Source organism: Corvus kubaryi, unplaced genomic scaffold (genome assembly GCF_017639235.1).
Source record: "Corvus kubaryi isolate FWS band 111438036 unplaced genomic scaffold, C.kubaryi_AGA036_p1.0 37308, whole genome shotgun sequence".
Lineage (NCBI taxonomy): Eukaryota > Metazoa > Chordata > Aves > Passeriformes > Corvidae > Corvus > Corvus kubaryi.
The window spans coordinates 10,661,520-10,673,944 of record NW_024581096.1 but is presented as its reverse complement, the minus strand read 5'-3'; the positions used below and the strand labels follow the sequence as shown (position 1 = coordinate 10,673,944).

Below are 12,425 nucleotides of genomic sequence, written 5' to 3'. Positions count from 1 at the left end.
CCTCTTTAAAATGCAGTTAATACCTACTGTGGATATACAGTGTTATATGGTTTCTGATCAGTCAGGTGTAGTTCTTCAAAAAAAACCCCAAAACCCTTGGTTTTTTGACATCTAAATTTAAAGCAAGTTCTTATTTGATTTCCCCAAAGATTTTTTTTTAATAGGAGCTATACAGCCACAGTGCAAAATACCTTTTTTCATTGTATTAAAAACGTGTTTTGCATCTTACTCCAGAGCCTCTTTTACAACACTATACACATGTCGTAGTTGTACTGCTATTACTACAGGTCTCTCGGAATCAGCAGGCAGCTGAAAACACCTCATGGCAAAAGTCAATATCACAATCATAGTCACCTACCGAATTCTGATTAGAAGATTTCAAATAGTCCACATCTCAAATTACCACTCCAGCATTTAAATTTTGTGTATTGTTCTTTCACCTCAGAACACTTCAGTATGTTACAGAACACAAAAAAGTTATTAAACCCATTCATTAAAATCCTAATTTTGCAGATTTCATAAACAGGTAGCACTGCTTACAGCAATAACTTTGCCATGTGCTTAAACTGTTAAGGCCTTTGTTCTACATTTTGCTGATAAAAGTTTCACCAGTTTTGATTTTTAAAGACAGTATTTCTCTAAAGCAATCATGTCCTTTGGGAGATAGAGTGAGAAGAGACAGAAGAGCCTGTTTCCTTAAATTGAGGAAACCCCAGCAGTTTTCCCAACTATTAAAACATACTTGTAAATATGATATGTATACACAGAAATAACTTGCAGCCCATGATAAAACTTCTTAATAAAATAATTCTAAACACAGCTTACTTTAGGGGAAAAGAGACTTAGAGAAAGTATGATGCAGTATCAACAATTCCAAGTTGAAAACACTACTTCTACTGCTGATATTTTTACTTCTTTTCCATTTCACAAGCCACTTTTATCAATCTCATTGATTCTGTCATTCCCCTGCCTACTTCCTCAGAAAATGGATCTATTCAGTGTAACAGCCATCCTGGATCTCCTGAAGAGAACAGTTATATACCAGCATCAACTTTATTCCCTCCGCCAGACTAGGATCCTCTGTCCCATGAAATATCACTGCCTCTAGAGCAATGACATTCCAGTTTGCTTTTTGAATTTTATCCATCTATTTGGGAGAGTCTAACCCTCACCTCACTACTCAGCAAGGCAAGATCACATTTGGCCTATACATGTGGGTAAGGAACGAGCACCTGTTTGCCTGAGACAAAATTTCTTAGCGTGTAGCAGATATCAGCGTTGCTTCCTTCCGCTTAGCCCCCGCCACCACACACACACACACAGACACATCTGAGAGCAGTGGAGGATGTTTGGAGCAATTTAACAAGCAAAGGGGAGATGAGTGGCTGCTGGTCTTGGAGCAAGAGGCTCAGGGCAAGCGCCGTGGCCCGCCGGCCTAGGGCGGGCAGGGATACACGAAAAAGGGATGGAGACAGAATACTCGCCGCTGCCGAGGTGCTGCTCAGATGCGCACGGCAAGATCACCCGGAGGGCCAGGCACTGTAAACAACGCCGTCTGCGAGTAGCAGGGGCTTCAAGGACAGCCCCAGCGCCGGCCGAGGAGCCTGAGCCGCACGCCGGGGAGGAGGGAGCCCCGCGGCCCCGGCACGGCCCCGGCACGGCCCCACAAGTGCCCGAGGAGCGGCTCCCACCCGCGGGAGGCTCCACTCAGCCCCCGCCGGCGGCCTCGGCCCCCGCGCCCGCCCCGCGGCACCACCAGGCCGCTCAGCTCCGCCGCCCCCCCCGCCCCGCCCGTACCTCGGCTGAGATCGAGGGACACGTTCTCCTCGCCGCTGTCGTTCCGACCTGCGGGAACGGGGGGAGAGAAAGGCATTAGACGCGCGGGGAGGAAGGAGCCGGGGACAGGGAGGAGAAAGAGGGGAGAGGAGCGGCGGACGCCGGCGGGCACCGTGGGGGGGCGGGCACCGTGGCGCTGCGGGCGCCGGCGGGGCGGCCCGTGGGACGCTCCTCACCTCGGATGCGGAGGTGCCTCAGCGAGCGGGCGCGGAGCGTCGCCGCCATGTTTGCGGCCCCGCAGCCACAACACCGGAAACCTCGCCCGCTCTCGCGAGGGGAGGCGCTCGGAGCCGCGACGCGGAGGGCGCCCCCCCCCCCCCCCGGCACCTCCCCCCTCACCGCGGGCGCGGGGGCGGCTGAGGCGGCGCGGGGCGGGGATGGGCCGCGGGAGCGGCCTGACAACAGAAATTACTTTTTTTTTCTTTTATTTTTGTTGTGGTTTTGTTTGTTTGTTTGTTTGTTCGTTCGTTCGTTCGTTCGTTTTTTCGGGGTTTGCCCGCCCTGTTTCCCGGCCTTGTGGTGAGGTGGTAATTCACATGGGTGCGGCGTGACCGTGGGCTTTGTACGCCGGATGTTTTCTGCTTTTTAATGCGTGAAGTAATTAAAAACAGGAAAAAGAAATAGCTTTTCATAGCTTGTTTGGTTGGTGCGCAATGAGTCTCTCTGTAGGCTCAAGTGCTGCTCTATTTCTTACTGTTTTTACATTTGTTAAAATTGCTTAATAAATGTATATATTAAAAAAAAAAAAAACCAAACCAAAAAACAATGTCGTAAAGAAGTCCCACTGCAAGAAACCATGCACTGACATACTGGCTCCTTTTTAGGGAGAAGTTTAAATTTGCTGATAGCACCCTACATCATGCCCTGATGCTACAGACAGCCACAAACAAGGCAAATCCTGGCACTCAGACGTCCCAAATTCTCTAGACCAAATCCAGCAAATACTATCAAGTTGAAGTGTAGAAGTAGCCAGCCATAGAAAACATACTTTCACAAGCTTAGATAACTCTTTTCCTGTTTTCTAGTCATTTTCCACTCTGAATTTTCTATCTTCTCTTGAGGTCTTTCAATTCAGATCCAGCATTACTCATAAAAATCTGGGCGTTTTAAGTATTAATGAACATTAAGTTTCATCTCAAAATTTTTATACTTACTGGTACACTTCTAAAACATTAATACTTATTTAGGAGAGTAAAATAATTATTTGATAAGCCAGAGTGGAAAAACCTTTTGGCCTATCAGTTAATGTCAGACACAGAACAATCCTGTTTTAATACAATACAGTTATATCAAGTACACTTAATTTAAAATATGATTTTCAAAAGCTTCTGCATCAGGATTTTTGCTTCTTAAATATGACATTAATGTTTTGGCGGAACCGAAGATTCTCAAACTTAAAAGCTCTAAACAATAATATCTCATCTGTCCATAACACAGGAACAGAATGGGTCGAACTTCCTTGAGCAGTTTCATCAGTATGCCTCAGGGCTGAAATTTAGGATTTCATGTCCAGGGAACCCTTGGCCTCCTGAAAATGCCAAATTAACTGCTGCTGGTGGTAGTAATGCTGCATCCTATTTACTACGAATTCCACTGTTGTCTAACTATTTTCACATAATTTTGACTTGCCACTAAGCATTGGTCCAGTCTGGATTGGATACGAATTTGTAATCTCTATGTAAAATGCTTTGGACACTCATGGTAAATGCTACTGTTCAGCACTTGCTTCTTCCCTAACTGATACAAGGTCTGGGAGACATGAGGTATTTCAAGAGGACCCAAACATCATATTTCAACAAGGGTGAATAAGGAAGGAGTAATGTTTAAATCCCAGAGTACTCTTTTGTAGATTTTTTCCTGCAGACACCCTTAATAATCAAAATATTACATTTATCTTGGGGGGGCTTCAGTTTCCTGTGTCTTTTCCACCCTAATTATATTTGGATTCTGCAGGCAAAATTGAAGTTGTCTCTGATAATGACGCATAAAAGAATGTCATAATATCAGTTATAAGTGCTAATCCACAAGGCTACGTTAGAAATAGTTTGAGGTATAATTAATATTTGCCACAACTGGAAAAAGAAAGGAAATGGAACATCAGATTTTTAATTTTTCATTATGGTGAAATGGAAAATAGTGAGAGTGCATTAACCTTAACTACCACTTAGATCCCCACAAAACAAACAAACAAACATACAGCCCTGTACATAAGGCTGCAAAGAGAGTCAGGGCCGTAAAATGTTGTGGTCATCACTGGCATGAGGAGTCCTCACCCTAGGAGAGTAGAGGACATTTTTGTATCTGTTTTGGGAGCTTTTCCTATGTTCTAGTCTTCAAATGTCAGGAAAGAATCACAAACGTTTATTTAAAAAATTATAAAGGTTCCTTACCTGTCAAATTTTCCACACGCTTTCATCAACCACTATTGCTCCTGAGTATGCAGAGGGGAGAAATAGGGAGGGGGAAAAAACTCTTGTGCCCATTTGGAGGGGGAAAATTAACACGAAAGAGAAAATTAACCTCTGCATTTAGTTTGTCACAGATTATAGCTGACCCAGCGTATGGCAGCCACTTCTATTTATTGTTTTGTCTTTCAGTGTCTAAAACACAATACATCAAATAACTATAAATCCAATCAAAGAAAAGATATATTAGTGGCCAAATGGGGAATCAGAATACTTCAATTTTAGTTCTTCCTTTTTATTTTTATGTGAAAATAACTTCTCTATGTAGTTTAGTAAATCTCCAAAACCCAGGGACACACTGTGAAAGCAGAATTTCCTGTGAGCTGCTGGTGTATTTCCTTTCCCAACTGCAAAGCATGACATATGAGACCATAACAATCCTCTAGTGTCACCTGGAGGTTTGCAGAGGCAGGTTAATTTTGAAACCATGGCAAAATGTTTCTACTTGTCCAAGGAGTGGAAAGAGGCTTCTCAAACCTGAGCCACATTTTTGTGTATGCGTGCAAAGGACTTAAAAAGAAACTGCTTTGTTCCTTCCGTTTCCAATCACAAAATTGTTGCTTTTACCCCCTCATGTGTGGGGCAGCCTTTTTATACACTGAACAGGGATATGCCATAAGCTGTAGAGGATACTACTGTGTGAATTATAAATCTTCAAGATTTAAAATCCAAAATAAAGATCAAAAAGAAAAGCTTTTCGCTTGTCTGGGGTCAGATGAAGAAAGCTAGTGGCAGAGCCTTAACCGTCTTGAATCATTTAAACTCCATTGAAATGAATATGGCTGTGCAATGTACACCAGCTGCAGCCTGCCTGTCACATAAATGTAGAAGAAAAAATACAAACTTGAATCAAGCTATGCAGACAAGAAGTTATCTTACTGAATTCAACTGAGCTACTGTGATTTGTAGCTGAAGAGCATTTTATCTTATGCAAATGTATTTGTAATACTCTTCCTTCATTTGAAATATCATAAAATTGGCTATAAATAAATTATAAATACTGAATCACAATTGGACAAACAGGAAGAGGAGAAAATCTAGTGCATGGGATCAGAAGGTTAAAAAAAATCATCCCTTCTTTGCTATTTCTGTACTTTTAGCAAGAATTTTTATAATCACTCTGTTTGTTTAGTCTTATTCTTGACATTAAGCCCATCAAACTGTATAGAACGTGATAAAACCTATGTTCTACTCTCTACAGCTAAGAAATACTGTCAATGGAGGTATAAAAAAGAAAGGTATAGAGAAAACGTCACTGATTGAATGAAGTATCTCAGAAGTTTATCAGATACTGTTTTGTCCATTTGATATTACAAAGAACACTTGACCTGATTTTTCTTATGTGAAAAAACCTCAGACTGTAAAAATGTCTATCTGAGGAGCCTGTCTGTCTGTCTGTCAGAATCAGGTCAAGAAAGACTCTGAGGTACTTGAGTGAGTCCAGAGATGGGCAAAGGAGCTAAGGGTCTGGAGTCCTGTGAGGAGCAGCTTAGGGAGCTGTGGGTGTTTGTCCTGGAGAGGAGGAGGGACCTTATCACTCACTCTCTACAGCTGCCAGAAAAGGGTTGTATCTAGCGAGGTGGGAGTTGGTCTCTTCTCTCAAGCAATAGGACAAGCGGAAATGGCCTCAAGTTACACCAGAGGAGGTTTAGACTGGATAGCAGGAAAGATTTCTTCACTGAAAAGTTGGTCAAGCATTGGAACAGGCTGCCCAGGGAAGTGTGGGATCACCATTCCTGGAGGTATTTAGGAGCTGTATAGACATGGTGTTTAGGGACATGATGTAGTGGTGGACTTGGCAGTGCTGGGTTAACAGTTGGACTCAATGTTCTTAGATGTCTTTTCCAACCTAAACAATTCTGTGAGTCTAAGAATCGGTCCTGGTAGATTTTTGGTTTAGAGGTTCCGCTGTTTCAGTCAAATCAAATCCAGCTCATCAGCACATTTTTAGCAGCTGGACAAATGCATAGTATCAAATTAAATTATCGGCAGCTCTGAACAACCAGTGGTCATTTTGAAGCAACACACAGGTCTTAGAGCAGACCTGCACAATGCCTGACCTGTGAGCAGCATGCATTCTCAGAGTTCCCTGTGCTTCACAACTGGCATAAAGTGGTACAAGCCTGAATGCCCCATCTCCCTCCAGATACAGAGCAGTGTGTGGGAAGACGCAGCTGCAGCCCTGGACTTGTGTGCCTATTGTGCAACAGAAGGACCTGGTAGGGAGAGGGTTGTCTGCAAGATTGAAAAGGCATCCTCTTCAGAGAATGTAGGGAAGGAAACAAAGAGAAAAAGGTGACCGTATTAGCTGCAGCTCCATCTACATAAACCAAAGTCCTTTAATGTGCGATTTTTGAGATTTTTGTTCTGTGTTCCCATAACACAGCAACAACCAGAAATAGGAAGGGTCCTTCTTCCTGCGTATAAAATCATGGGAACAGAGTCTTTTTGCTGTGGATGCCACCAGAGGATCCGAAAAAAATTCAATTCAATTCAATTTCAACCCAGAGCTGGGTTGAAAACCTAGCAGAATCTGGGGTCTTGGGAAGTACAGAGGTCTTGAAACAGAATTGCAATGTAAAAGCAGGGATATTGCATTTTACACCCATCTTGTCCCTTGGGAATCCATCTGGCTCATGGGGTCACCTGGGGAGGGCAGTGGTGACATGGATGTCCTGTAAATATGTGCTGGGAATTCTTTGAACAGTCTTGCACTGGTCTTGAGCCAAAACTGTCTGATTTAGGCAATGTGACAGCAAAGGCCATCATGGTCCAGTGCCCAGGGATGTTCCCTGGGACAGTTTTAAATGAGTGGTATGGATGCAGCTGTGGGCTGCATCTGGTTATAGGCAAGGTGTGGGTTGCCAAACTGCCCAGACTGGCACAATGCAGAGAGCAAGTCAAGAGATGAGAAACTTAGTGGGTAACTACTGGGTTTAAGTGGATGCTGAATATTTTTTTTCTGAACTTTTGATCCGTATGTTAGATTTTTTGATATGATCATTTTGGTCTCAAGTTCACCAAACAGCTTGGAGAAAAAGAAATGGGCAATTTGTGCTTGCTACTACTGGGCTTGCTTTTTGGGGTGTGAATGTTCTCCTGGCTTATATGCTATTATATTCCTAATATATTTATGTGCTAACCTTTTCAAATACAATTAATTAGGTGTATTTCTACATATATTGTTATGGAAAACGAGTCCTATATTTTAAGTATCAGTAATATAGTTGGCAAAAGTAATGTGAGCTCCCAAATACCTAACAAAATTTTTAGCTCAGTAAATTTTTTTTTTTTTCTGAAATTGCTCTGATTTTGGAAAACTTCCTAATCTAAGTTAATTCACAAATACAGTACCCTTAAATAAAGAAAGAAATTAAAAGTATTAATAAAAATCAGAATTGATTGCAGTTGTTTGTAGTGTTAATATTTCTTCAGTTAATATTTCGCCCCATAATGGAAGAAATTACAAAAATGAACATACAGTCCATAGCAGAACATTAAGCAAGAACAGCAGTATCAAACTAAAGCAATAACAATCAGCAGGAAAATAACAGAATGTCAAGTGCTGCAACAAGTCTTCCTGATTAATTGGGTAGGTTGCTAACTAGATTGTTAATTAGTACAGCCTTATACTTAGGCACCCATTCATGTGAGATTTTTTCCCAGCATTCCACACTGTGTAATCCTATTGAAGCTGTGAAAAGCAACAGGTGTTTAGTTTATGTATGGTTGGCATAATAATTACACCTGAGGAAAAGGCTTTAACAAAACACAGCTGCTGTTTCTGTCCAAATAAACTCCAATAATAGTGCAGAAGCTCTATGTAAGGATAATTTATCATCAACTGATACAAAATCTATATGGCAGCAGAAATTATTTTTTGTAATCATTGTCTTTTCTTAAAAACTGAGAAGCCCATTAATATCTTCTTTAGGCACTGGCTGACAAACCCTGGCTAACATTTTAAGAGCAATGCTGTTACACATCATGGTATCCATACTGAAATATTTGTATATTGGACATTCTCAGCAGCCAGTGACTGTCATTAGAACTTGCTTGAGTCTCTTACACAGCCAGTAACAAGTAGCTTACTATGAATATGGAAGCAGAAAAAAAGGGATGGAATAGAATGTTTTTTTTTTTTATAAAGTTTGAACTGGCAGTTGTAAGATTTAGTTATATATAGCATCCCAACTTAAGTACTGAAAAAAAGTCCCCCAAATACTCAGGGCAGAGAGAAGGTATGTTTGACCTGATTTTAAGTACTGTTGGATAAACAGCCTAGAACTCAAAATACAAGAATTATAAGTCTCCTCAGTGCCTGTTGAGTCATTAAACCTCTGCTGGTGTCACCCACAGAGTTAGGAATCTTGCACCAAAAAAAAAAAAATAGGCATTTAAACAGAGCAGCTTTTAAAAATGGAATTAAAATGGAAGTGCCAGAGGCCGGAATGCAGGAGTAGTGAAAGAGTTTAAAAGGATGAAAAGAGAAAGGAACAAGGAAGCAGAAAAGCAAAGAACAGAATGTCAGACAGTCAAGGGAAAGAGAAATAATTATGGGGAACAGGAAGTAACTGAGTAAGAAAGAGTACAGACAACATCTCAGGCAGTGAAAGGAGGCAATGACAACAAAAATATAAGAATTTCTTTGCATCAATGCAGAAGAAGAAACTGGGCTTACCTGTGTGAGCTGGAAGGTGTGTGACCACATTGTCCAAGGCAGGAGAACGTGGAAGAAGCTGAGACGCAGGAGAAGGGAAGGAAGATTGGCCGTGTGTCCCTTCTGTCAGCAGCAAAAATGGACGAGAGCCCCGTATTGTGTGTCTGTGTTTTGTGTACATTTTCCACCTGAAGCACACCCACACGTAAATGAAGGATCAGGCAGCTTTTCCTGCTAAGAACTTGAAAATCAGGAATCAAGCCAAAAAAAAAAAGCAGGGAAAAAAGCCAGTGCTAATTTTTTCTTTCTTAGTCTGTCTCATGATGCCTGAGCAGTAGGATTTTGAGATATTACTGAAGTAAAGCAGATCGTATAATATTTCTTAAAACCCTTGGTATCCATCTAATTCGCATATCATTCATGTTTGTGTTGACATTTTGCATACTTCCTTTCTGCCTAGTAGTGAATATTTTAAATTCAAGCAATATTTACCTGTGTGTTAAAAGATACCATTTCCAATATTCTTTGCAACAAGGCCCACAGTATAAAAAGCCTCCAGCAAGAAACTCTATACATTTATTAACATCTTCTCTCTCAAAGTGCTTTCGAAGGAGGCAAATAGAAATTATTTACTGAATTCTATGTATGTTCAGGAGTCACCTATCTAGAATGAAACACAGAGAAGGAAAACTGTGAGATCATTGTATTTTGCTGCACTGAGGGGACCGGGGGCTACCACACTGCTGCTCAGCACGAGATTACAATATGTGTTAGGTGGTGTTCTGCAGTACCATGGCTAGTCAGATTGGCACTGAAATGTTTCCCAAGTGGTTGGGGTTATGGAAACTGCTTAGGATGACCCTTCATCTGCACAACCACCTTATTTCTTAACCAGGCTAAGCAGTCAAGGTGGAAGCTTGCATGGTTATGCTGCTATCCTGAGTGAATTGCTTCTGATAAATAAGTTGGCTCTTTCAGAACTGATTTAGATGTCTCAGCCTTGGATCTACCCAGACCATATAAACATAAAGGTTTAATTCTGGTGAGAGCCATGGACATCACTCAAAACCATACCAATAAACTGCCTGTCAACATGGGAACTGCGAGATAGCAAATGATATAAAGTGTAATTATGTGGACCACCAAATCTACAATTAGTCCTCACTTTTTATTAAGTTTCAGAATATAGCCTAACCTATTATTTACATTAAATTTTATTCAGTATCCCCTATCTACTCACCTGATTATTATTGTAAATATGGTTCAAATCTGATTTCCTTTTATGACAAGGTAACCCACCTAGTTGATCAAGGGAAGCCAGTTGATATAATCGTTTTGGATTTCATCAAAGCTTTTGATACTGTCTGTCACAGAGTGTTCCTGGACAAAATGCTCAGCTCACAGCTGGATAAACAGATCATGTGATGGGTGAGCAGCTGGCTCATGGGTCAGGCACAAAGGGTTACAGTGAATGGGCTGACATCAAACTCGTGAACTGTCACTGGTGGAATTCCACAGGGCTCCGTCCTTGGCCCTGTGCTCTTCAACATCTTCATAAATGACTTGGAGGCAGGACTGGAAGGGATACTGGCATGGGGCAACCCTGGATGTATGGACAAACTGGTGAATGAATGCTGGAGAACAGCGCTACAGGAAGGGGTCGTGGTTGATGGCAAGTTGAACATGAGTCAGCAGTGCCCTGGCAGCCAGGAGGGCCAGTCCTGTCCTGGGGGCATCAGGCACAGCATCGATAGCTGGGCAAGGGAGGGGATTGTCCTGCTCTGCTCTGAGCTGGGGCAGCCTCACCTCGAGTGCTGGGGGCAGTTTTGGGTGCCACAATGTAAGAAAGACATTCAGCTATTAGAGAGCATCATGAGGGAGGTCAAGTGTCTGGAGGGGAAACCGTGTGAGAAGTTGCTGAGGTCACTTGGTCTGTTCAGCCTGGAGAAGAGGAGACTGAGGGGAGACCTCATTGCTGTTGCAACTTCCTCGTGAGGGGAAGCAGAGGGGCAGGCACTGATCTCTTCTCTGGGATGACCAGTGACAGGACCTGAGAGAATGGCCTGAAGATGAGTCACGGGAGATTTAAATGTTAGTAAAAGGTTCTTCATCCAGAGATTGGTTTAGCACTGGAACAGGCTCCCCACGACAGTGGTCACAGCACCAAGTCTGCCACAGTTCAAGAAGAATTTGGCGATTCTGTGATTCTGTAGTCTATTTACAGTACAAAATCTGCATGCTAATACTTTTTAAACACAAGATGTTGTCTCTCTTTTCTTTGTATTTAACCATAAGCAGAGTAAAAGAAGAGGAAGATAAAATAGTGAGAGTCCTAATCTAGGAAAATACAAAAAAAATTAATTTAGCTTTAGCGGTTTGGTTTTATATCCAGGATTAGTGGATATGTGCCACAAATAGTTCTCTGTTTGTGCCTTCCTTTCATACATTAAAATGGGGATAAAATGTTTTCCTCTCTCACAAGATAAATCCATTCCTATTCAAGGGAATGTGAGATATCATTGTGATGAATGCCATGAGGAACTAATAATTCTGGGCACAGCATAAGCTCGGGAAGATTTGCACTAAATGAAGGAGTGGCTAGAAACTGAATGAGCAGGGCTGAACAACTGCTCTTTCTGTTAGTTCTCATCCAGCCCATGCACTAAATGAGGCGGGGATCCTGTGGAAAAAAATACTGAGCCATCATGTAATTATAGACTGCGCACACAGTTAACGATGAATCCACACAAGGAGTCAGAACAGAGGCTGTGCAAATACAAGCACATTTATTGACTCTCCTAGCATTTGAGTTTTCGCACTATGTGCAAAAGCTTTTCCATGTAGAATGGTCTGGGGCTGCCGTACAGGAGTCATAAAGGTACCCTTTTAGGGGTCCATTAGTTTTCTCAGAAGTTGCCTTAATATATACATAAAGTATACTCACACACACGCCTATGCACACATGTGTCTACAACTGTGTCTGTTGTAGAGTAATGTAATGGTCAGAGGTGTTCTAACTCCCACAGAGAACCTACATTCCTCCCCTGAATTTCCATGCTCTTATTAAAGTACTGGTCTTTACAGTTAAGATGGATTATGCAAAGGGATCACACATAGAAGAAATTTAGTTACAACTGTGGGAGGGGTAGCCACGGGATCTGCAATTATGTGGATCGAGAATATAAACCTCTTACACAGGAATGTGCAGGAGATCAGCTGCATTCCTTCAGTCCAGAGCCTGAGGTAACAGCAGAGAAATGTTATAAAGCTACTGAATTAGAGAAGTCTTTTTTGCCCTCCCAGTTTTGGTAGCCTGTTTGCTGGGACAGCATAGAGGTACAACACAGATGAAAACCAGCTCTGTTTACCCTAACTAGGATGTTCATACTGAAACCTAGTTTTTATGTCAATATTTTGATGTTTTCACTGCCGAGTGTTTTAGCAGGCATAGCCAAATACTGCAG

At 42.0% G+C, this 12,425-nt stretch overlaps 1 protein-coding gene across 2 annotated transcripts in view; it reads right to left on the bottom strand.

Moving 5' to 3' along the window:
• The window catches only part of RICTOR (RPTOR independent companion of MTOR complex 2), a 76,532-nt gene extending 74,412 nt beyond the window's left edge, over window positions 1-2,120 (bottom strand). For both annotated transcript variants that reach the window (XM_042028451.1, XM_042028452.1), the window contains exons 1-2: window positions 2,013-2,120; window positions 1,798-1,845 (exon numbers count right to left, since the gene is read on the bottom strand). In XM_042028451.1, coding sequence (XP_041884385.1) covers window positions 1,798-1,845; window positions 2,013-2,061 — 97 coding nt within the window. In that variant the 5' untranslated portion in view covers window positions 2,062-2,120. The remainder of the gene's footprint in view (window positions 1-1,797; window positions 1,846-2,012) is intronic.
• Between the last annotated feature and the right edge of the window lie 10,305 nt (window positions 2,121-12,425).